The following is a 25098-nucleotide window of genomic DNA, read 5'->3' as shown; positions in this document are numbered from 1 at the left end:
GAATATTTCGTTTCTTTCGCAGGATTTGATTATTCCTAATAAAGTTGTGTTTTATAATAAATATAGTTTTAGTTTTCCATTAAATGCTAGTCATTTAAAGTATCAATAGTAAAGGACTAAATACGTATAGTATTTAATTTCATATAAACACAGTTGCTATCAATGTAAAAAATAATAAAACAAAATCAAGTATCAAGTAAGTTTAATCCACAAAATATATCGAACTTTTAGGGATACCATACTATTTTTATTTTATTTTCCGCGCTTTTTCGTTATCTTCTTTCATTAGCCAGACTCTAGTCGAAATCTTTTCCTGACTGATTGATAGGAAAGTAGGTGATCAGCCTTCTTTGTTGAGTAATCCAAAAGAAATGATTAATTTTAATTGAACCTACAAATTATACGCTAATATTAAACTGTACTACTATAGGTAATCTATAAAATAGTTTTAGGGCTACAATTTCTATCTAATAGTAACATTTTGTTTTTTAGATGGAACGAAAGGAAAAATGATATTCAACGTAACTGATGGCCTTCATGAGTTATCAAAAATCACTTTTCTTATAACAACCAAGTCGGTGTCTCTCAAATTGGCTAGGAAACACACGTTACGAGTGTTTCCTTTGATGAGAGAACCACTCAATAACTATCATTTAATGGCGAAGTGCTCTGACGCATCGAGAAATATTATATACAAAATAGACAGAGCCCCAACTCTAGGCAGGCTCATAATGTTGAATGGTGATAATCACCACAGATCTATTAAACAATTTACACAACAAGATATTAATAATACTTTAGTATATTATGAGCACACGCATCCGTTCTCTACTTTATTTACAAATGATTCCTTCATTTTTTCCGTTGAAGCGGCACTTTCCCAACCAGTGACCGATCAAGTTTTTAACATAGATATATCTGTGTCTTCCGGCGGTCTAGCTAAATACGTTTACATACCGCAATTAAAAGTACAGGAAGGGGGAAATGTTGCCATCGTTGTTAATGTGACGAATGTTATTATGTACCTAGAGAATCAAGCCGGGTTAAGGCAACCCCAAATTGAAGCGCAGTGGTCCCAACCTTCGTATGGAATATTGGAACCGTCACTATCGTCACTCACACAATCTCAATTGGAGTCTGGTGTGGTCACATACAAACATGACGATTCGGACACATTAAAAGACAAAATAGATATGACTTTGTACTTATTGCCTGACTATGTACTTCTTTGTAATGTGACTATACCAATACATGTGCTACCTCTTAATGACCAACCGTTTAGATTATTAACGGACTCACCACAAATACAAGTGGTTCATGGAGAAAATTATACTATTACTAAAAGCGATTTGCTAACTGAAGATGCTGATACTGCTCCGTCGGGAATACTGTATGACATTATAAGTGGACCAACACAAGGGAGAATAGTTATGCTCGATAAAAATCAAAGTATAGACGAAGCACAGTCTATCAACAAATTTACACAAGAAGATATTAATACTGGTAAAATCATATACGAACATTCCGGGATGTTACAAACAGCAACGTTCTATTTCAGAGTATGGGATGGGGAATTCAAACCAACGTATACCGTGTTTACAATTGACGTCATTCCTGTTATTTTAAATGCGACGTCATCTCATCCGATATATTTGCAACAAGGTTCCAATGTTGCAACTGTATCCACAGATCAAATTTACATAGAAACGAACGCACTGAAATCTAAAGTATGGTACAATATCACTAGGCAGCCTGTACATGGAATGATTTATGTTGGCCGGAATCCAGTTACCTACTTCTCACAAAAAGATCTAATAGATAAAGTCGTTATTTACATGCAAAATGATATGACAGTCGCCAATGATAGTTTTGAACTTATCTCTTATGTTCATAATAGCAATTCGACTCCGCCGTTTACTATACACGTTACAGTACAGCCATTAATGATCTTAAGTGATCTGAAAGTAGAGAAAGAAAAGACAAAACTGACAGTTAAGAATCTGGATGCGTCAGAACTTGCGAAGCTCACAGCGAGCGACCCAGTGTATACGTTGATTAAGAAGCCAAAATATGGGGTGATTAAGAAAATAATACGTAGTTCAGGCGAAAAAACTAGTGCAAGGGAAAGAGAGGTTGCATATTTTACACATGAAGATGTGAAGGCTGGTGTTATTTATTATGTAACTAAGAAGAAAGCTTATGAATTAAATGGACTTGAAGATAGGTTTCATTTCCTACTGGCAGCGACTATATTCCAACCAGCTGCGGGGGAATTAAGGATGTTTATTGGCAATGGTCTGAAGAAGAATTTGCCGGGCCCTAATGACCCAGAGAGCCATGAGGGAGTACCGGTAAGATTATTATTTAAATTTATAATCAACTAGCCGTTTCGCGCCCGCTTTGCTGGACGAATTAAAATAAATTTTATGTTTCATTATTTTATTTTTTTTCATATTTTTATTATTCTTCTTTTTAACTTCCCGCTAAGAAAATTGAAATATTTCGAAAATCGAGTTTTTAACAGATGTTGACGTTTAGAGGTTCTAGGAAGCCTCCCCGAATGTTTCCGCGGTGAAGTCCGTATGGATAAATTTTCATAAAAGTAAAACAGCAATAAAAAAATGAAGGAACGTTAGAATTCGTAAAAATAAATAGCCATAAACCATCTAGGAAAAATTTCGCATCGAATGGTGGTAGTTTCATGTCGATACGATCAGTGGTTTAGGCGTGATTGAGCCTCAAACGAAGATCATTTTCACTATATATATATAGATTAAGTAATCATAATTGGTATTTGTGTTTTGAATTAATTAAATTGATGAGGAATATACCAACTCTACCTAAAATAATTAGATCCAAGGTAGAAATAAATAAAAACAAATAATTTCAGGTGGCTAACGGAAATTCCGGTTCATACTACTTAATGATATTAATGGCACTGCTTGGAGTACTTCTTGCAATAATAGTCATATTTGGTATATTGAAATGTCGAAGATATATGATGCGTGATCAGAATGCCTTAGTGAAAATTCATGGACAAAGTCAGGGGGCAGTAGCTCCTATACCATTACCGCGACCGCCAGATCATCTGATGCCGTCGCCGACTCAAGCGACACCACCAATTAAAAGGTATATTTATTGTCAAATGTATATTATTATTATTTTGTTTTTATCTATGGTTTTGATAATTAAGTATGTATTACCTATACTATCGGAAACGTTATATAAACCCCTTATTAAGTCATGGTTAGTTTAAAAAAAAATAAAAAGCAGTACTTTATTTTATTTATGTAGCCAACATAAAAACTACAAAACCAAACTATTTATGTAACCAAGATTAATTAATAAAGAATTGCCATGAACGGTATTACCGTGTAAAATATAATACTTATAAATATTGGTGTGCTGCGCGTACATATATGTGTTCATGCGTGTATGTGAGAGTATGTGTGACTATTTACTTAATATATTATTTTGTAGGTCATTTTTGTTGGAGGCTTTTGTTTTATTAAAAATGTAAAACTGAGAAAATAAATCATTTTACTGGGCACAAAATCTATTTATGGCTCGTTACGAGAAACGTTATTTTCATTTGTTTTTTATAATAATAATAATAAATAAATAAATTTTTAAATTATTTATTTTAAAATAATTTAAAAATTAAATATATTTAAGGCTTCATAAAATTGGCGTGTCAAACAATTGAAAATCTGGGTTTGGTAGATCAACCTGCCTTAAAAACAATCATTAGAAGAGACGCACAAATTAATTTACTATTTCAAGGGTAATGTAAAAGAGTCTAGGATTATATTACCTTTCATTTCGTTCTTAATACTTTAAAACTTGATGTTTTCCTTCAGATACGTATCGTCCGAACAATCGGTTCACACTGGTGCCAGTACGCCGTTACCTTCGGGTGGTAGTGTAGCGTGCAAGGTCACACAATTAGCGGATGCGGCCATACCAGATCTTAACGCTAGGTACCCGTATGGTACCGATGATCATACTGACGTAAGTTTTTTGATAATATTTAATTTAGCCAACTAACTTTACTGCCATATTAAACAAAAAAAGTACTTCGGGTTATTTAACGTCGGTTAAAAAAATAATGTATCAAAATTTGTTGATCGTTATCCGACTCATCCGTGATTAATCATTTTCGACATATTGATTTTATTTGAAAATACATTTTTAATTATTCACAATAATTGTATGTGATTGTAAATTCTAATGTCAACTGTCATCTGTCAAATGGCATTAATCTATCAATAATTTTTACCTTTAATTACTCTTATCATCGCGACACAGCTAGAATCACGTAGCTATGTATATTAAGTATTGAATCACTAGGGGACGTGCCTAAGATGTGATTTAAAAAGTTTAATTTTAAATCCATTCTTTAATTATACAAATTCGTTATTAAGAAACTTAAGTAGGCATTATAATTTATTAATACCTCTTTCATAATCATCAAAAAGTCGGTAATGAGAATACTCGGTCGGTAATAGCGACTCATACATTTCTAATAATAAAAGCGTATATTTAGCGTATATTCAGTCCTTTTATTTCTTTAATATTGACGTTACCGATATGGATTTTGATTTTTTTTGTTTTTTTTTTCAAACTCCAATACACGCCTGATAATAAGGCGGAGGATTGGAGTAGCTACGAAGCAAGTGAGTCAGCGTACCCAATTAGAACTCCGGGAGGAGCGCCTTCAAACCCGATGTTGAGACGCAACCAATACTGGGTCTGACCCCGGGATACACAGTCCTTGCCGAGACTGCCAAAGCCAGGTAATTAATAGCCACACATAGAATGTTTTGTCTTATTTATTTATTAAGTTATGTATATAAAAATATCAGCCTTATTCACTGTTTAAAAGTACTTTTTGTCTCATTATTCAAATTGTCTTAGCCCAATGAAAATAAACTGTGTTTTAATTAAATCAATTTAATAAAAAAAAATTAAGGCTTTATTAAAATATCACGATATCTATCTAGCAGAACGTGGTTTATAGATTTAATTGAAAAAATCTAATTATATTAATTTAATTAATTATTTTGCTTGATATGAGAGATACCACCCACGGACACAGTGTGACCTTGCCTGATAGTACTGCTACACACATATGTAAAACAATATTAAATTGTTATTAAATATTGCTACACAATAAATGGAACTAGGAAGTCATAGGCTCCTGAAATACGTACTACAGTTCTTACTCCATCTGGAACACAAGATGTCTATGTAATCAACTAATGGTAATATTTTTTTTTATTTCAGTGACGATACAGTTTGAAGACGAAGTGTGCGTCACATCAAATAGTAACTTGCAGTCTCGGCGTGGCGTAGAATTAGTTCCTACACCTTTTCTACTTAGCAATTACAAAGTATCGAAATATCCAAGCTGTGAATTTACTCTCTGAACACGGTTTTAATTTTTTAGTTTACTTGTCTATGAAACTGTCAAAGTGTCAAAAATTGTGCCAAAGACAACAGTATTTTGTTATATAGGAAAATTGTTTGTGGTGTTGTGTAGCTTATGGAAGTTAGCTGCCTTTACGCATGATTGTGTATTAATTCTATGGTTTTATAGCTGTCCATTTAACTTTGATTGTATACAATTAATGTGAATTAATAGTGGCAAACAGAAATGATAATTCGGATGCATTATTGCCATTTTACGTTTTCTGTATTAAGCGTTATATACAACTGTAGTATTTGGTTTAAGATCTTTATAAGTATTTAAAACCTACTAAAACGTAATAATTGTAAAAGATTGGGTATTTGTTACTCAATCAAGGCTGAATGTAAGATGTATATCACTTGTTGTTAGTATATATTTCAATCGAATAAAATACGCGTGAGGACACAATTCCAACCAGATAGTATATTGGATAAAAAAATATGCTTGGACTGTTCCCACTAAATTGACCATAGATATTCGTTTATTATGTGCAACATGGTCGTTAAGATATTCAATTTAAGACATGCAATAAATTTACACTTGAAAATTTTAATTTTATAGAATTTTTCCAAAAATAAACTGCATATATTTGTTTCGATATATTATGTTATTTTAAAATGGTTTAGAATAGTGTGAAATTTTTATACGTATTAATTATTTTTATCGAAACGTCTAATTTCTACATTCAACTTTATTCAGTTCAGGTAATTGTAAATTTTTATGTATCTTGTATAGATTCCTGTTCCGATTGCCTTAAAAGTAATTAATGATTGCATTAATTGTCATATATCCCTGTGAATCTACCGTGTTAGAATAGTATGAAACAAACATTTGCGTAAAATGATTGTTTTTAATGCACTAAACTAAGAAATAATAGTAGAAGTTATATAATATACAAGTTACTATATACCAAACAAACTACAACAGTAAACACCAATTTTACTAAAGTTGTTATTTTTAGACAACTAAATATATTTATACTTAATGAATGTTTTTTGATGTAATTCTAGTATAAAATAAATTGGCTTAAATGTATCAATTTTATATGTTTCATAGATTCAATATTAAGCAAAGAGTGTTAACATTATAAATATTTTACTGTTTTAATGCATATAATAAAATATAGTTAAATTAGTTATATCATACCCATTTTGCCTACAATAGATAGTCTGGTTTCGTTATGCTTCAATTAACCTATACCTATTAATTTTAGGATATTAAAATAGCGCTATAGAGGAATAAAAATCAATTTCAATGCCTGAAATGGTTTTTATTTTTATGTATAAGTACAAAGTAATGAAAATTATTAAGTTTAATATAAGCTATGCATGCTTATGTATTTTTATTGATCTGTTAGGATAGTACACAAGTGTTCAGTAATTTCCAATGTGCCAATAATTCTCTATAATAAACATTGTTTTTATTCATGCATTAATCCGATGGATACGCACGCACAAACTTGTCAAGTGTCAATCACGAGTTCTGACGTCAATCTATCGTTACGACATGGGCTTACATTTCATATATTATATTTATTTAAATGTTTTAATAACATTGTTTCTTTGTCACAGCGTCAATTTGTCCGAAAGTTGGCAAAGTTAAAACAGTGAAAACTGATTTAGTATACGAATGGAGTTAGACTACAGTTAAAAGAAAAGTTAACAAGGGTTTGAATCGCGAGATTATTATCTGTCAATTAATCACGATCCGTCCTTTTTTAATTGTAGGTTAACTCCTTGTTTCATTCGTGCATTAATACGGTCAATATTCATTTACGGAAACTTTGACAATACCATGCAACTGTCTCGGATGAGCAGTAACGTCAAAGGCTCATTAAGTTGACGATTTTTTTTTAATTATTAATAAATAAAACCTTGTTCGATTTGCTTAAGGTGCTATTTTAAATAGCAGCGTCAGTATGCGTTCATGTAAATTGATGCTCCAATATAATAGTGAACGGTTTATATGTAAACAGTTTTAAGCTTTCCGATACATGCAAAACATTTCGTTTATTCAATGAATCTTGTACTAAACTTTAAAATGCGATTGGTACAGTAGAGTAGAGGATAATCATTTTAAAGTTTACAAGTTGTTTAGAACAAATTTTTTAGACGATAGAACCCATGCTTGACTCACCGTGGCCATATAATTTTAATAGCGTAACAAAGACTATGTATAGGATAATAAAATGGTGGAAGTAATGAGTTTTCAATAAATAACACAATTACTATAGCGACTTTTATTTAATACAAACTTAAAATTATTAGTCTTATTCTTTTACATATATATCATAGAACATATGTTTAGTGGTTCAGTTAAAAGAATATTAGGTTTCGAACCATTGTACCCAGGATAACGGGTAACATACCTTTGAGAGGTATGTATTGGACAATCTTCGAAAGATTTGTTAGCTTTAGGTACATAAGATTCCCTAAGCGCAGTCTTATACAATAAAAATATATGGTATAACTAATTTTACATACTAATCTAGCATCTACTCAAACCTCTATTAGAGAAATATAATAACCTACCCTAAAGCTCCGATAGGGCTGATTTGATATCTCATTAGTGAAGTGGCGACCTTATGTTTCACTTTAAGATGTATTTGACAACGCACGGAGGTGTTTTCATGTTTTGAACGCTAATAGTAATACGACCAAAACACTCAAAACTATATCAAATAGTTATTTTAAGAGTTCTTAAAACGCTTCTGCGTTGTTGATCTTTATTATGTAGATAGTCTTAACATTCGAAGATTTAGAATGTAATTAATTTAGTCGACTTCAAGTTTTCTAAAGTTTCCTGTTAGGCCTCGCATAGCGTCCCCGACTGCATCAGCGCCGGCGCAAGTATTCGCACCCGCGCGTAGAGCTGATATTGCGCCCTCTCGCGCCGCTTCGCTGTACATTTCGAGACGCACGGCCATTTTGTCGTTTAGAAGTAGAATGTCTCTCTTACTGGCCAGTTCTACTTTCCATAACTCTGAAACGATATTTTATATATTAGAGTCTGGCTAATGAATGAAGATAATTGAATTATTTGAAAACTTTCGGATGGCAACACAGAATGTTATTGAATTTCTTAGGTTAGTATGATTTAGTGTCTTGATACTTCATGCAATTACTCATTTTTATTTCTATTATATATTTTTTCCGAATAGTTGTTAACGGTATAATAGCTTAACTTTGTTTTTTTGATAGAAAATTTCGTTTCTTTCGCAGGATTTGATTATTCCGAATAAAGTTGTATTTTATAATAAATATATCTAGTTCTAGTTTTCCATGCAATGCTAGTCATTTCATGTATCAATAGTAAAATACTAAATACGTATAGTATTTAATTTCATAGAAACACAGTTACTATCGATGTATTTAGGGTTATAAATTTAGGGTATTACTATTTGAAAAATCGTTAACTGTATTTAACTAAATTAAGCTGATTTTATAAAGTTTTTTTCATAAACATTTGTACCTATTAAACTATTAATATTTATTTCGCATCTTGGATATAATATATTAAGGGTAAGAATCAGAGATGCGACTTAGCTCTAAGTTTAACAAATCCAATTCGATTTTTAAATACCTAAATTATCTATTGACAAAAAAATACTCACCAATCATTTCCTTCATCGGCATTGTACCACCGTACTCCGACGGTAGGAGACTCTTATCAATTTCTACATCCTCAACTGCAGTGTACAGTTTCACACGCTTTCTTATTTTCTCTGATATTAAAGCCATTCCAAAGTCAAGAGCAAACTTTACGGTCGGGTGTACATTAACGCCGTAAATTTCTTTGTGCCTCATCGGTATAGTTTTCTGTAAAATTTAATGTTTAAATTGACCGCTCGATCGAAAGAACATCTCGTACTGATTTTTATCAGCATTGACTTGCATGAAACTAAAACCAAGTCCTTCCAGGTCTTGTGAATAACTTAGTGGCGCAATACGATACTAGAAAATTTATTTTGTATTCATTTATGTATTAAAAATAAATCACACATTTAAACGGTTCACATTTATCATGGGTGATAACATAACGAAAATAGTATTTGTTCCATTTTTTAAAAGACCTAATTTATTTGAATGAAATATGATCTCTAGTTACCTCTCCGTTTTTTACAATCCGTACAGCCTCTTTCGGAGTGAAGAGGGTAAGATGTGGAAAACTGACTCCAGCTCCATCAGCGTAGTGAACTACACCCCTGACCTGACATTCCTCGTCTTCCATGAGGGTCTCATAACAAATTCCCATCACCCGACACATATCTTGATTTGTATATTTATAGGGATCGAATACTCCTGAAAAGAAACATAATATAATTAGAGAATCGCAGTGTTTTGATTATTGATATTTGATATTGGGTTTGAGTTTGCCAGCTTTTTTATGACGATTCTCTTAATCTAATAAGCAAATTAATTGCGGTCATTCATTGGTACTCAACCAGGGTCGAATCTATTAGGCTCAAACGCGTAAGTAATAATTTTTTAGTAACATTATCAATGTCGCGTGTAATGCCCGGAATTGGTCAACGGTTTCATTATTTTAAATTCATTTTAAATATTGGTATATTGTAATAATTGCTCCCGTTTGAGTAAAATTAAAAAAAGGAAACTGTTGGTAAAAAAAATAAGCCCAAAGTGTAATCGAGTATGTGTCTCAGCTGAAAGTCGGAAACTGACACAGGACCGATGGAAGTTACTCGTTATAGTGGCCAAAACATATTTTTTATTTTAAAGTTCTGTAAGTACTGTTGATTTTACGTTATCAAGAAAACTATTACCTGGTCTATAAATTACGACTCGTCGTCCAAGCTTGTCTTTGAAGGGGCTGACAAAAATGTACCTGAAATATAAAAGTTTTAGTATATACATGCTTTGCCAGCTATGTATCAAGTAAACAAACTCATTAAGCTCTGATTGAGATGGATTGTATTCTCAGTACGTGAAATAATACTGTACCAAACAAACTTTTATTAAAATCGTGTTTCGTGACCTTGATACTACTTTACTTGCGTATTTTTTGTTTACATTATCGTATGTCTAAGTATAGGATGAAACGAGGAAGTAAACGCGCATTTGTTTTAAAATGATTATAAAAGGTTTGAAAATAAATCACTATTTTTTAGATTATATTAATCATAGAAAACGTGACGTATAAATCAAACAAATCAAAAACTATTCTCAGTATGTTTGAACCTACTACACATTTAAATCTTACCCAAGGTCGATAAGTTCCATCATAACAGGTAATTTGTAATCGAGTTGATTGAATGCGATACCCCACGACTGTCGCAATAGTATGTAACGCTCGATAGCTTCCTGAACCATGGGCACGCTAAACTTCTTCGTGCGCAGAAAACGTAGGAGGAAATTTGAATCTGGAACCAAATATGTTTATGTAGTTTCGAACCCACTGTTGGGTTCAAAGTATTCCCTTAATGTGGCTCTTAGATTTCGTATATGTAACGTCTTTGATTGATAATGTTCTGGTGCTTAAAATTGTTATTGATTCACGACTTATTTAGACTATGTTACAGTAATGTTATAAATTAATTTTACAGTTTTTATAATGCCACAGATTGTGCTTTATTATTTTATAAAAAATACAATAAAATATTATTTAAGGTATAAGAAATTAGTACAGTAATGTATCCGTCCAACCAATCACAATCAAACGAAATTCGCGATCCCTTTTATCCCACTTGTCTTACGTTTTACATCTCATCTTATGCAGAATAATTTATATAAAAGTTACACGAGAACCCTATCCTGTCAAACTTACGTACCCATTCTGATAGCCATAAATTTTGGATGTTGTTCCAACCAGTTTCTTAAGGCTTCAAGAGCTTGCGATCTGGCGTTTTCAGTTTCTCTCAGCTGCTCCTCAGCAATGGCTTGCGTCTCCGCAGACAGAGGACATTGATATTCGTCCACGGGCGTCAGATGTCGCTTTGTCAGTCGACGTGACATTGTGTTTCTTTTTGTCTGAAAGGTTAATCTTGGATTATTTGTATGGACAGGAAACTGACATGGATAGAGCGTGGTAGAGGAAAGTTTGTTTTTAATTGCAGAATATGTCTTACGCATCTAACAACTTGTGCTAACTTATATACCGGGAGCTTTAGTTCACACATAAACAAAAGGTAATCAAACCCTGTCATATATTTATATACTTTTCGGAGACCACCGTCAATATATTAAGGTTTTTATTCCGTGCGCGACCAAAAATAATAAAATGTTAATAGTGGTCTTAGATAGACTCGCCAGGAATATTATTAATAGGTCCAATGGTTGAGAGATAATTACAATAATTAAGTCAGTATAATAATAACTTAGAATGGTGCTAATTCTAATGTACAAGAAATATATTTACTAGTCTAGAAAAATTTTTTTCTATTTAACAGAATGAAGACAAAATGCATACGTTTATTAAAGTTGCGTAAAGAACGATGTTCAACCTACCATGATTTATTGTTCATCAGATATTGAAAGTTTTTGAATTACAATATAAATAATATGTGTATCATTAATAATTTTGGTAAATTTGTCGAATCAAGGCGTAACACAGCTCCAAATATTTTTCTACATATTTTCATCACTCGGCAATGCAGGTGTACCATGCATTAATGTAGTGGCGCATGCTCTAACCCCATAGAAATTAATTATAACATCGTGGGTTGTGAAATGAGTGAAAGACGGTAGGTACGGTTTGGGTAGGTTACCCTACCCAAATGTTAGTACCCACTGGGAACTGAGGCAATATCATTTACATCATGCATGTAATATTAGTTTTTTAAATTTTTTAAGGGGTAAAGCCATGCGCCTCCATAATATCACTTGGGGTACTATATTACTGGGATACGAGCCGTGAGCTATGCATGTAATTACCGTTTCGGCTAAGAAAACCTAGTATCTTATAAAGGATACTTTTTATAATACTATATCAATATAAACGGGTACAAATTCAATTTTACCTAATAAAATCCTATAAATATTACTACATACGCCGATACGATAATAATTGTAGAAATGTCTGCCCCGTGGTCTATTAGGGTGTTACAGGATCAATTTAATAATAATAGTAATATAATAAACATAAGAACGCTAGATAAATACTCCACTATTGTTTTTTGTAAAACTAACGAAAATCAATAGCGCTACAATCGTTGAACTTGGCCTCAGATTTCTGTATGTGTTTGTGATCATTTTTTTCTTACTAGAAAAGTAGGCGATCAGCCTTCTGTGCCTGACACACGCCATTAACTTGGGTCTAAGGCATGTCGGTTTCCTTACAATGTTTTCCTTCACCATACAAGAGAGTGTTAAATGCGCACATAGATTGAAAACTCAATTGATACACAGCTGTAGTTCGAACCTACGACCTCTGGGCTGAGGTTATTCCTGTTTTGAAAAACTAAGCCGTTACATTATTATTAGGACGTTACACTAACATATTATAGTCAATACTCTGTTATTATTTTAACCCGTCTCCCAAAGTTTTTTAACAACAAAATACCTCAAGTTCCTATTAAAACAACAAAGGATCTCGATAAAATGTAAAGCGGTCTGAAACTAGATAATTATATTCTATGAACAGATGCTTATTATGAAAGCTCATTCCATCACCACTCACTATTAAATTTCATAAGTCACAACTTGCAAAATTATTTACTCACATTTTGTATGGAGTAAGAGTTCCCGCCTCGTGATCTTAAGCAAGCAATGTTGTGCAATGAAATACTAATTTTTCGTGGTTACATAACTTGCATTTGATTTTACTCTGAATTTAACTATTATTATAAACTGTTTTAACTAACTTCTAGACTCATGCTTAGTTCAAGTATATACAGATGGCCGTTCTTCTGTACCGTCAAAGGAGGTTCCTGACTATGGCTCTCAGTTATGAGGCTGCACACTAGGATGCCCTATATTCAAATAGTTCTCTCTATTTTATTTTACGCCAAATAAAGCATTCTTTATAAGTTATTATTCAAATCAGAGCGGAAGTTTCTATTAATATCTATATCATTTAGTAAACGTAATATTTAAAAAAAAAATTAAAAGTTTAATAAAAAAATATAAGTATTAAAATAATATAATATCAACCAATCTGGATAACAATTATCCCGCATAAATCGCCTTGCTCGCCTCCAAATTTCATCGCATAGCATATAAAAGTTCTATTAAATTATGTACTCACTTGTATGAAGAATAACTTGCCGGAATGTCGTCCGTTCACGAGCTGGTTATGAGTAACACTGACCGTTGGTGCAACGCACAACGCTGTTTTGCTTTTTAATGTAGTCTTAGTATAGCTTCGCGGTTACATAGTCATTACCTTTTGATTATCAGGCTATTTCAGCATCCACTCGTGGTTTAGAAAACTCACGCAAATTAAGGCAATTCTGTAATAGGTCTTTATCGTGGAGCAAGACTCTAAAATGAATATACCTCTATAATCATAATAGTGTCCCATCCTCATTACTACATTGACATACATTTTATTTGACCCGGTGCACGTTATTGTTACGTCAATTTAATTAATTAATTAATTTTTGTCTAGATGTATTACATCCCTTTAATTTCCGCAAGGCCTTTGTGGAACATTGATTCGACTTCATATACAAGTTTCTAACTTGGAACCTAAAATGGATCCAATGTACATAAAAATAAAACTCCTCCTTTGGGATCTCTTCGAAGAAGGCTCATGACAGGAATTCAAGTCTTAGGGGTGATCCCGTGGCGAAAAGTGTTTCTTATTATGTAATGTTAATAACTATATTTTTTATTTCGAGGCCATCATTAAGAATAATGCTTGCGCTTGCTAGAAAGTTTCATAATAACTTTAAGAAGGGTTATTAAAAAACAATGTTAGGTACAGTACATGTTCTTATTACTTCCTATATTTAAATATAATATAATGTGGTAGATCAGATAAATTTTGCATTCGGAAATCTCTATAGAGTATATAATACGTGTAATTTGAATTTGTAAGTTTCATCCGAATTAAAATATTAATGATAAATTAAAATATAAAAGCTTTCTTCGCTGACAAGAAAATAAAAGTATATGATAAAATTCAGCTTTGATTATACGAAAGTATAATTATAATTAATTACATTTAAGGGGTGTAAAAATCCGGCAATAAACTGTTTTGCCCCCTGTCCTATATAAAAAAAGGATAACGTCAATTGATAAAGTTATCCTGAAGAAAGTATAAAATAGTTGAACTTTATACTTAAGGAATTTAATGTACTATGTAACACTTTTTAATTATGAAAAAAAATTTATAGGAAATAATCGTAGCGCGAAACAGTTGAAGTATTACATTAACAAATTAAACTACCATGCTGCAGAAATGGCTTACAGGTCGAACAGATTTGTAAACACTAATTTTAACAATGCATTGCTGCAATAGTATGCATAATTAAATAGTTTGAATCATTATTTGAGTTTTTTCGTTAAAAGAGTAGTGTATTTGGTTCCATTAGTATGCGATGGAAATAAGAAGGTTCTTCGAAGATGTGGGTCGACATGAGCTTGTTTTCGTGCATGCACTGCTAGAAGCTGTTGAAAAAAATTAAATAATATCATTTTGTCTATTGTTAAATGCATTAAAAGAAGATCACAAAACTGACCTTGACTTGAGTATAAAAAGAACAGTCATGGACACATGCAGACATGCATACTTCCTATTCCTACTTGGATGCCAAACGTGGATTATTAAGGCGCTAATGTAAGAAGAGTAGAGACTGCTAAAGGGCAAAGGAGCGTTCTATTCTTTGGTTGAAGTTTAGACACAAAGTTATAAACGAAGCCTTACAAACAATAGACGTTGTAACATTAATTAAAGTTAACGTGGAAATGGGCCGATCACATTGCCCGCGTTTGTGATGACAGATTTTTTGACTCAAAACGACCTTAACTTGGATTGGCACAGTCGGAAGAAAAAAGAGATGACGCCCACAACAAACCTTTGAATAAAAGGGAGGAGAGAGAGGGGAAGAAATTGGAGGAGGCCATCACACTGTGGGAGGTCCTGTACCTACTTATGTTAAACATCACTTGATGTTAAGTGATACCGCCGCCCATGGACACTCACACTACCAGAAGGCTCGCAAGCGCGCTGTCGTGCCTTTTAAGAATTGGCACACTCTTTTCCTCCCATCCCACATGTCTACGCAACGCCAAGGGATCAAGTGACTGGTTGTCGACGATTCGAATAGCTCTTCGTTGAATACGGTCAAGCGGAAGGAGCTGGTACTGGGGAACTCCCGTCCATTTATAAAGACATTGACTTAATGTAATCCCGATGTTGTAGTACTCGAATAAAGGCTATGTAAAAAAATGAACCTTAACACAACGTAATAATATCACATTTAGATTTGTCAATCTACAATCAGTTCTATATCACGCCAGAAGAGTCTTTCTTCTGGCCCTTCAGCAGTTCATCTGTATCATAAATCTAAGAATCGTTGTTGCCGATTCATCGCAATATAGTACCAACATCATACATATTTATTTAAAAATAAAACCTGAGTTTCTTTCTAAGTATTCCTGAGAATTGGGTCTAGATACTCCGGATTCCATTCCAGACCTGCACTGGTTTTCACAGTGATGCCAATGAACACTGATCAGTTCATATTAAATTTCATATTTTTATGATACATGGAAAAGAAGGCTTTATCATTTTGGTCATAAAAATCGTATTATTTTAAGACTTATACCAGATTAATGTCTGGCAACTGAAGTCTTACCGATGCTATAATACATCAAATCAGGCCACTGACCGCATTTCGTTTTTCATATTGAAAACATTGTTTATTAGTCACGTTGTAGATCATTTTGATTTAAAACGCAATGAATGTATCAGCTTAATACTAAAAATAATACTAATATACGAATTACGATTAAAACTTCTGCTGAATCGAAATTACGCAGCAGCGTGTCAAGCATTAGTCAAGAAAGCCTCAATTTATCCTGAGGTAGCTTCTATTATATAATTTGACAGTGGATCTACGGTCTAATACTCATTTATATTTCGGCGAAGAAAGAATATTTATAATATTGACCCCATTCTTAATTGTTTAATGTGACGAAAGCTAATTAATAAAATACATAAAAATAAATTAACATAAACAAATAGACATAACAACAAACTTCAGCCCCTCGAATGAAATAAAATAATTAGTAGAAAATAAACTAAAAATTAATCTGATCCGTCAACGTGATATTTAATAATAGTAAGTAACAAGAGAAGTTACATTGATTCAGTAATAAATCTAGTGTAGCCGACATTTTGCTGACATTTCGCAACGGAGAAAGGTTCTACGACCCAATAATGTGAAATTACTTAAACTAATTGTATTTGCATGGAAATATGTCGAAAGTGAGTAAGAAAATCGAATAATTATGGAAAATGATACGTGTTATATTACATATAGGTATAAAAAGTTAAATATGACTCTTACTTAAAATATTCGATTAGTTTTTAGTATTATTTGGATATTATTGTGCACACTGTATTAAAGATCTGAATTATAAGCTTGTAGTAGGTGCTTGGAGTCGCCGGCAATCAAATCCAGCTTTGATCGCATATCTAGACTGGAACACATCGTCAATGTGCTAAATTAGGCATTTATCAAAAACTATTTCTCTACGTAACAATAAAACACTAAAGAACAAAACAATATGCCATGATTTGGCAGAAATTTCTTGTTTTGTACAAATTCTGTAAGCATTATATTAAAAAAAAACTGTTGACAGTGGTAATAACTAATTATCACAAATGTTGCAAGTTGCCGCCAACGCAATATATCAAGTCAACGACACGGCAGAAAAGCACACTGGGCCAAGGTTGCATGAGAAAGGCCATCTTGTCATATTACTTTGTTCTTGATGTTTGAGACATACTACGGAATACAATAAAAAATATACTGTTTTAATGATTGTCTCAGATGTTATATTAATATTTGCCATTACTTAAAATCTAGATAGTGAAATTAGAAAATAATAGGTATCTATGAAATAAGACACCGTTCCAGGAACTAAGAAGCAAACTAAGATAGATTTAATATTTCAGGCTCTAGAATTGTTCAAGGAATCTTGTACATTTAACCCTAGCGGGTATAGATCTGAGTGCATTTGGCTCAGACGTATTATACATAATATATTAATATTTAGAGTAAGATTCAGAGACTCACCGCTAAGACTGATACTATTTGATTTTGACTAGGGAGTCCCTCACCCTTAATCAATTTACATGTTTTTAATAACATAGCCTAAGCCTTAAATAAATTAGAAATATGTACTTTAAATTAACCATTTGTCAAAAAATACAATGAAAGGTTCATATCGATATACTATAAATAATTAAAAACAATAACTAACCTAAAAATATAATAACTAAAATATATTATTAAAAGGAGACCCATTAGGCAAGGTTCCGAAGAGACTGGCAGCGTTCCCCCTTTAAATAGCTAAACTAGTTCTTTGTCCGAGGTAGCTGTCAGCTCTTCGGTCTCCTGTGATGTTGACTAACCTTTTTGCTATTTCTTTAAAAAACCTTATAGCGCTAGGACCCCACGGACCAAGGGTCTCGACACCGAATAGGACAAAATGATATTCGGAGCCTAGACCATGTATTTGCAGGCTTTAGCTTCTTCAGCCGCAAAATAATGACGAATAATATAATAAATAATATTAATGATTAATGTTAAAAAATCTATCATTTACATATTAGGTTACTTTTATAGAGATCGGATGTGTGTTAAAAACTTATTGTGAAATATTTTCTCCTAAACCGGTGCGGTGCGGTGTTGAGACCTCACCGGTTGACCTTCACCCAATACACCTTACGTCTGATACATTGAAGTAAGTTTTTGGTTTTTCTAGTTCAATTATACTTCTATATTTCAAAAAAATAAAAATTTCAACCTGAGGAATAAACGAAATAAATATCCTCGAGAATACAAAAATAGAACCTGATTTTAATGAGTTAAGAATATATTTTTTTATTTTATATTCTGATAAATATACTGTATAAACAATTTACAGGTCAAACTGATAACCTTCCTTTTTAATGTCGGTTAAAAAGACGAGCGGTCAGTGGTCATCAAAGATTTTTAAAACTACTACTAACTGTTGCAATTGTTTTAAAAACATCCTAAATGACAGAAATCAATGGTGACTTTGTTCGACATGATCAAGTTCCTCTAAGATGAAAATTAAAGGAAACTGATGAAATCTCAATAGCAGAGAACTACTAGATTAGATTAGATTTTTACTATGTGAGGAGTTCACAAATATAAGTTTTAAATTATAAGTTTTGAGATTTTACCATAGAAATTGACACAATTTCGTTGCTTATAAACATAATTAGATTAGCATATCTCGGACGTTTTGCGTCATCATCGATACGACTTGTTGCAGCTTATAATGATGGCCCAGATTCAAGGCAAGAGACGGACTCATAGAAGGAAGAAGTCGTGGTTGCGGAACGTCAGATCCGCCGAGGAACTTTCTAGACTAGCGCCAGATATCCGGCAATTCAAGTTAACAGCCAGGCGCCTTTTGCACTTGTGGCACCAGAAGAGGTGTTTGATATGGCTAATTGTGCCCTTTTTTTAATTTTACATCTTTAATATGTACCCTCTATTATTACACAATGCGTTTTTTCAGTCATAGGTAGTTCAATACTTATTCAATAGCCCTATAGATAAACCAGAATTTAGCGGGAACTGTGACTCCCGTCAAAATCAACAGTAAATGTATGTAAAAATTTAATAATAAACATACAGGAGTCATCTTGACTCTGAATTTGAGGGCTAGACTTTTATATTGCTGTATTAAATTTATAGACAAGGAGATAGTTTTTTTGGGTATACGCCTATTTCTTCATTTATTTTGAACGTTAGTGTTTATTACATAGAATACGAATCGTTGAGAACTTGCCATAACTAGGTCAACACTGCTCTCCAATACAGGGTGTCCCAAAAGTCGACGTCAAGACGAAATATTCTCATAGGTAATGCCAAACCAGTTATCAGAAAAATTAAAAAAAAAAATTAAGTCATGTATTTTTGAAGTTATGGAAATTTTCCTTTTATTCCAGAAAATGTACACCATGTGACAGTTTTTTCATTCCTGTTGTTACAAATATTTACTTTTTGCTAATTTTTTTTCTCTTATTTCATCCCGAATAGTGCTTTATGTAACCTATGATCCTAAACCCTGTGCCGATCAGTCCAACTTGTAGGAAAATTTCATTTTATACCGTACCAAGTTTTCAAAATTAATTTTCTCACTAGTTCAATTGATCGTCCTGAATAAAAAATGTACTAGTCCAGTTTGGCAAGCAGCTTTAAAAGTTTGCGCATTTAATAAGGATTCTAACGTGGTATAACACTTACTTCATTATTTCTTAGATCGGCCATAAAAATTTTTTTTGTTAAACAATGTCTGTTTTTAAAAATTTCTCTGGAATTACAAAAAACGATTCTAGTGTACCCAAAGCGTTCCTAATAACCACAGCGTGGTTTAAATAAGATGGCGTAAAGTGTGAGCGAGACAGATAGTGACGCTACTTACTGCTATTGACACACGCACTACAGGTCAGTACGCAACGCTCCTTCGTTTACTACGCATCTTTTCGTATTCGCTGGTGTTATTTTGTGTTCTAACTACTTTGGCTTCGTTTACGGACTTGTTTGCTTGTGATTTGGATTTTACATTTGTGATCTACGACGACCTTTACTTTTCCCTGGACTTACGTGTTATTGTGTATTTGTACCATACCATGGCTACGTACACTACACAGGAATATGCTAACATGCACCTCATTTATGGGGAATGTTTATGTAATGCCAGTGAAGCCGCTAGACGGTATCGCGAGAGATACCCTAATGCAGATCGCTATCCGGATCACAGAGTTTTTACCAATGTGCACCGTCTACTATTCTCTGAGGGCCGACTGCCAAACCAAGTGCACGGTGAAGGTAGAATTTCACTACCCTACGAGGCAGTTGTCCTTCAAACAGTTGATGAGGACCCAAGTTGTTCGGTACGTGGAATTGAGGCCAGCACAGGTGTGCCCAAAAGTGTAGCTCACCGAATACTACAAAAAAATGAGTTCCATCCATTTTGTCCAGCGCAAAATTTTATGGTCGGATGAATCAACTTTTAAAAAAAACGGCTACCTGAACCTACACAATCTGCACGAGTGGCACGTCGAAAATCCACGATTGATGAGACCAGACAGATCACAGTACCGTTTCAAAGTTCGCGAGGACGTGCCGCTTACTATTTTACAAGATATGTGGTTCCAGCAAGATGGTTGTCCAGCGCATTACAGCCGCTTAGTTCGAAACCACCTTAACGAGGAGTATCCAGACAGATGGATAGGGCGGGGTGGTACAATCTCGTGGCCCGCCCGCTCACCCGATTTAAATCCTCTTGATTTTTTTTACTGGGGAGCAGTAAAGGAAAAAGTCTATTCCAAGTCGATTCAAAATGTAGAAGAGCTTAGACAGAGAATAGCGGAAGCAGTAGAATTTGTGAATAATGGACGATTTGCCCGCTTCATTTCACGATCTTTTTTAAGGAGATGTCGAGCCTGTATTGCAGCTGAAGGACGGCAATTTGAACATCTTTTATAAAAAAAGTAATAAATCTAATCATAAAAAAGAAACTGTCTATTTTACTTATTTGCGTCCGTATACCATAAGCGTCACTATCTGTCTCGCTCACACTTTACGCCATCTTATTTAAACCACGCTGTGGTTATTAGGAACGCTTTGGGTACACTAGAATAGTTTTTTGTAATTCCAGAGAAATTTTTAAAAACAGACATTGTTTAACAAAAAAATTTTTTATGGCCGATCTAAGAAATAATGAAGTAAGTGTTATACCACGTTAGAATCCTTATTAAATGCGCAAACTTTTAAAGCTGCTTGCCAAACTGGACTAGTACATTTTTTATTCAGGACGATCAATTGAACTAGTGAGAAAATTAATTTTGAAAACTTGGTACGGTATAAAATGAAATTTTCCTACAAGTTGGAGTGATCGGCACAGGGTTTAGGATCATAGGTTACATAAAGCACTATTCGGGATGACGTAAGAGAAAAAAAATTAGCAAAAAGTAAATATTTGTAACAACAGGAATGAAAAAACTGTCACATGGTGTACATTTTCTGGAATAAAAGGAAAATTTCCATAACTTCAAAAATACATGACTTAATTTTTTTTTTTAATTTTTCTGATAACTGGTGTGGCATTACCTATGAGAATATTTCGTCTTGACGTCGACTTTTGGGACACCCTGTATATCGGTAGTAAAATTAAAATGCTAATTTATGTAAATTTTAATATAAATGGAAGTATTTTCTACATGAGTCTTTGTATGCTATGAATAAAAGTGTAAAGCACATCAAAAGTATAATAATTATGTGGTCTCTGCTTCCAGGGTATTTTTGCATTATCAACATCTGAAACAAAGTATTATTATTAGCGCAAAGGAACAAATACTTTCTTCTTATAGTGCCATCTGCTTTCGAAGGTTGGAGATCATCTTGGCTTTAATTTTGGGTGCCGCACCTCTTAACAATAACTTGGTGCTTTGATAAACAAATATGTATAACATAGAATTGAGTTCCAAGTGTACGAGTAATATTTTATATTAAATGACCAAACTCACAACATCGTATTAAAAATAATAGAAGATATATATATATATGTGACAGATAGATAATATTCAATTTTAGAGGTTTATAGCAAAAAATTTGTCAGACAAAGCACGACTCCAAAAGACAAACAATGCTTATTAGAAGGTTCTAAGTAGACCATGATTGCATAACACGTTGCCAAACGTTATTAAAAATGGCTACAGTAGCGAACAGTTTCTCAATTTGTGAATTGTAACATTATATAACGCTGGTAATAGACACCGAGTTATCAAAATTGTTAATCTATAATTGTTTACTTAATTAGAGGAATCTGTAACTGAGTAAAAATATGTAACATCTATATATATAAAAGAAAGTCGTGTTTGTTACAACACTTATAACTCGAGAACGGCTGGACCGATTCCCATGGTTTTTGATTTGTTTGATTTGTTTCCGTCCCGAATAGCAGAATAAGCAATAAAATATTGGATAAGTTATCGAATAACAATAAATTAATAAATTAATTTTACGAATGCAAAAACCATATGGTGCCATCTGTTGACAAAACTACGCATCATTTTACGTCGAATTCGTGTCAGTTCAAGAAATTCCGATCTTGAGGTGAATGAGGAGATGCATAACCATGCTTTGATCCTGATTAAAAGATGTTGGATATCAGAAAGTGCTTAACATGCAGTATCGCCATATTGACGCTAGAGAGAAGATGCCTAATGTGTAAAACTGCCATTCTTCTTTCGCAATGGCAAGCAATAAAACATTTCTATATTAGCAAAAAAGTTGTATTAATGTAATTCTTAACATTAATGAAATCCTAAAATAAGTTAAACTAAAGTAGCAACGATATTATAAGGTTGTAGGGCGGAACGAAGTTAGCCGGGTCAGCTAGTTGTAAATATATGCCGCACCATCGGAAGTTGTTTTTAACTATAACATTTATCTGCACTTATCCTGGTAAGATCTCTTAAACTTCTTTCACAATAAGACACAAGGTACAGACACATATTTGTATCTTTTTCATATTTTGTAAGGTAAGTAGATTTACTTGATATAATATATATATTTTATACTAAAACGATCTGAGAGAAAGTTCAGAAACTTTTACCATTGGGTGGGTCTGCTAATATATTTTATCCACAATATAAATTAATAAATGATTAAATAAATATTTAGTAAACACCCTATTAGCGTGGTCTTTTGTTTACATGTATATTATTACTAGTATATATTAATCTCTATAACTACTAAACAGATTTAAACATCATTTCGGTAATGGTAAGATACACTGTCTCTGATTACACATATTCCAACAAAAACTACGAGTTTGATACTTCTAATATTTATAAATATATCATTTGTACATCCGAAATAAATTCAATAAAAGGTTAACTAGACTACATTATTAGAATTACTCACAGCTGTATAAAGTCGGAGGCCAACATCCTGCTGGCTTGGGAAAGAATGATGAGCATAAATGTAAAAGCCACGCAGAAGAACACAACTTCTGACAGTTCAAATTTGGAGCAGAAAATATTCTTTATCGAACTGGAATCCATCTTCTCACCTTAACGAAAGAAAGTGTTAAAGATTTTCTTAATGATTATTTTCGATTCTAGGTAGGAGTCGATAGAAACAGATCAAGTATATACAAGAAGAAGCATTTTTTACAATATGATGGTCTCACTTTCTGTCTCTTAGCACGAACATTAAGCAAAGTCAATAAGATTCTTGTATGATAAGAGTATTTGGAGCTATACGTCAGCAAAATAGAATTGTAGTAAACCCGTTGAACAAAATCGATATGTTTGAGGTGATTAAAACAGCTACGTATGGATTTAAAATGAATGCTAGAACGTAATTACGCGGATACCATTCGTACGGTGTAGGTTCGTATTCCAAACTTGCCCAGAATTTAAGTTTTCAAAACAAAAGTTTATGTTATCATTAACGATGTGATTCTACGCACTGTTCGCGCTAAGAGTACCGATACCAATACTTGTAGCCCCTCTGCCGTTTGTGACGCAAAAAAGTCGCAAAAGACGATCAACACATCCCATGACTTGCAAGTTGCAAGAGCAACGCTTCTTTCTTCTTCCCCCTGAGACAAGAAGACAACAAAAGTGTGTATGTGTGTGAAGGACATAGATATATCAATGATAGAATAAAATGATTTGATTTTCGTTTCAATTCGTTCATTTTATCTATAAATGGAAATACCAAGTTTGACCTAATATCATTTTTTTATTACAAAAACATATTACGCCGGACTTGACCCACATTACAGCTCGTTCTGCCATCTGTCAGAATGTGATGACCATCTGCCAGAAGAGAGAGTTCTATGGCCTTAGTTTATTGTTTCGTCTTGTGAAGAGTATGTACGCACGGGAAATTATTTTTAATCCAGATTAAAGGACCAACTTAATTTTATATTAATTAAATTTTTTATTTACCTATTTAAAATCGTATCTGCGCGTTCGGGATGTTATTATTGGGTTCGCTGCGCCAGTATTTAAATCAATATTTAATTTTTAAATGCATATTAAGGCTTTCTATTTTTTTTTGAAATTATTTAAGTGCCATTTTAAAACTATTGCAAAGGTTATAAATCCTGTATTACTGGTCAATTTTGACTTATGTCATTAAAAATTATTAAGAAAAATAGAAACAAAAAGGTTGTATTAATATTTACAATCAAGTAGTATATATGTATATGCATATTAGTAGCTTACTCCTGTTGTTTCTTAGAAATATTTCTACGTCTTTTAGTACGTCTTTTTATCCAAGATATTATGATCATTTAAAGCAAATATTCAGGACAAATACCCAATACCTTCTCCTAAAAATAGAGAAATAAATGTAATTAAGGAGTTATTTTCGGTACAAGTTCAAATAGCACCATCTGCTTACCTTTTTTAAAATACAGACCGTAGAATAAAACGTTCCA

The 25098-nt window shown here is 32.9% G+C and overlaps 2 protein-coding genes and 1 long non-coding RNA gene across 3 annotated transcripts in view; 1 reads left to right on the top strand and 2 right to left on the bottom strand.

Annotated features, from left to right (window-relative positions):
- Positions 1-7700, top strand: part of LOC125062362 (chondroitin sulfate proteoglycan 4) — a 29116-nt gene extending 21416 nt beyond the window's left edge. Inside the window, exons 21-25 of the mRNA XM_047668233.1 lie at positions 493-2351; positions 2891-3129; positions 3861-4011; positions 4649-4796; positions 5287-7700. Of these exons, the coding sequence (XP_047524189.1) occupies positions 493-2351; positions 2891-3129; positions 3861-4011; positions 4649-4756 (2357 nt within the window). The 3' untranslated portion in view covers positions 4757-4796; positions 5287-7700. The remainder of the gene's footprint in view (positions 1-492; positions 2352-2890; positions 3130-3860; positions 4012-4648; positions 4797-5286) is intronic.
- LOC125062363 (alpha-tocopherol transfer protein-like) lies at positions 7695-13779 on the bottom strand. Its single transcript, XM_047668235.1, has 7 exons — positions 13673-13779; positions 11259-11457; positions 10691-10850; positions 10254-10315; positions 9578-9771; positions 9084-9288; positions 7695-8452 (listed from the first exon to the last, which is right to left on the bottom strand). Exons 2-7 carry the CDS (start codon positions 11440-11442, stop codon positions 8244-8246), a joined length of 1014 nt encoding a protein of 337 aa, XP_047524191.1. The 5' UTR covers positions 11443-11457; positions 13673-13779; the 3' UTR covers positions 7695-8243.
- Positions 13780-21821: 8042 nt separating this feature from the next.
- Positions 21822-24777, bottom strand: LOC125062879. The gene is made up of 3 exons (XR_007119352.1): positions 24605-24777; positions 23571-23718; positions 21822-21959 (listed from the first exon to the last, which is right to left on the bottom strand). It is a non-coding gene; the product is annotated as an uncharacterized LOC125062879 (long non-coding RNA).
- Between the last annotated feature and the right edge of the window lie 321 nt (positions 24778-25098).

This window comes from Pieris napi, chromosome Z (assembly GCF_905475465.1).
Source record: "Pieris napi chromosome Z, ilPieNapi1.2, whole genome shotgun sequence".
Taxonomy (NCBI): domain Eukaryota; kingdom Metazoa; phylum Arthropoda; class Insecta; order Lepidoptera; family Pieridae; genus Pieris; species Pieris napi.
This window is presented reverse-complemented; position numbering and strand designations above follow the sequence as displayed.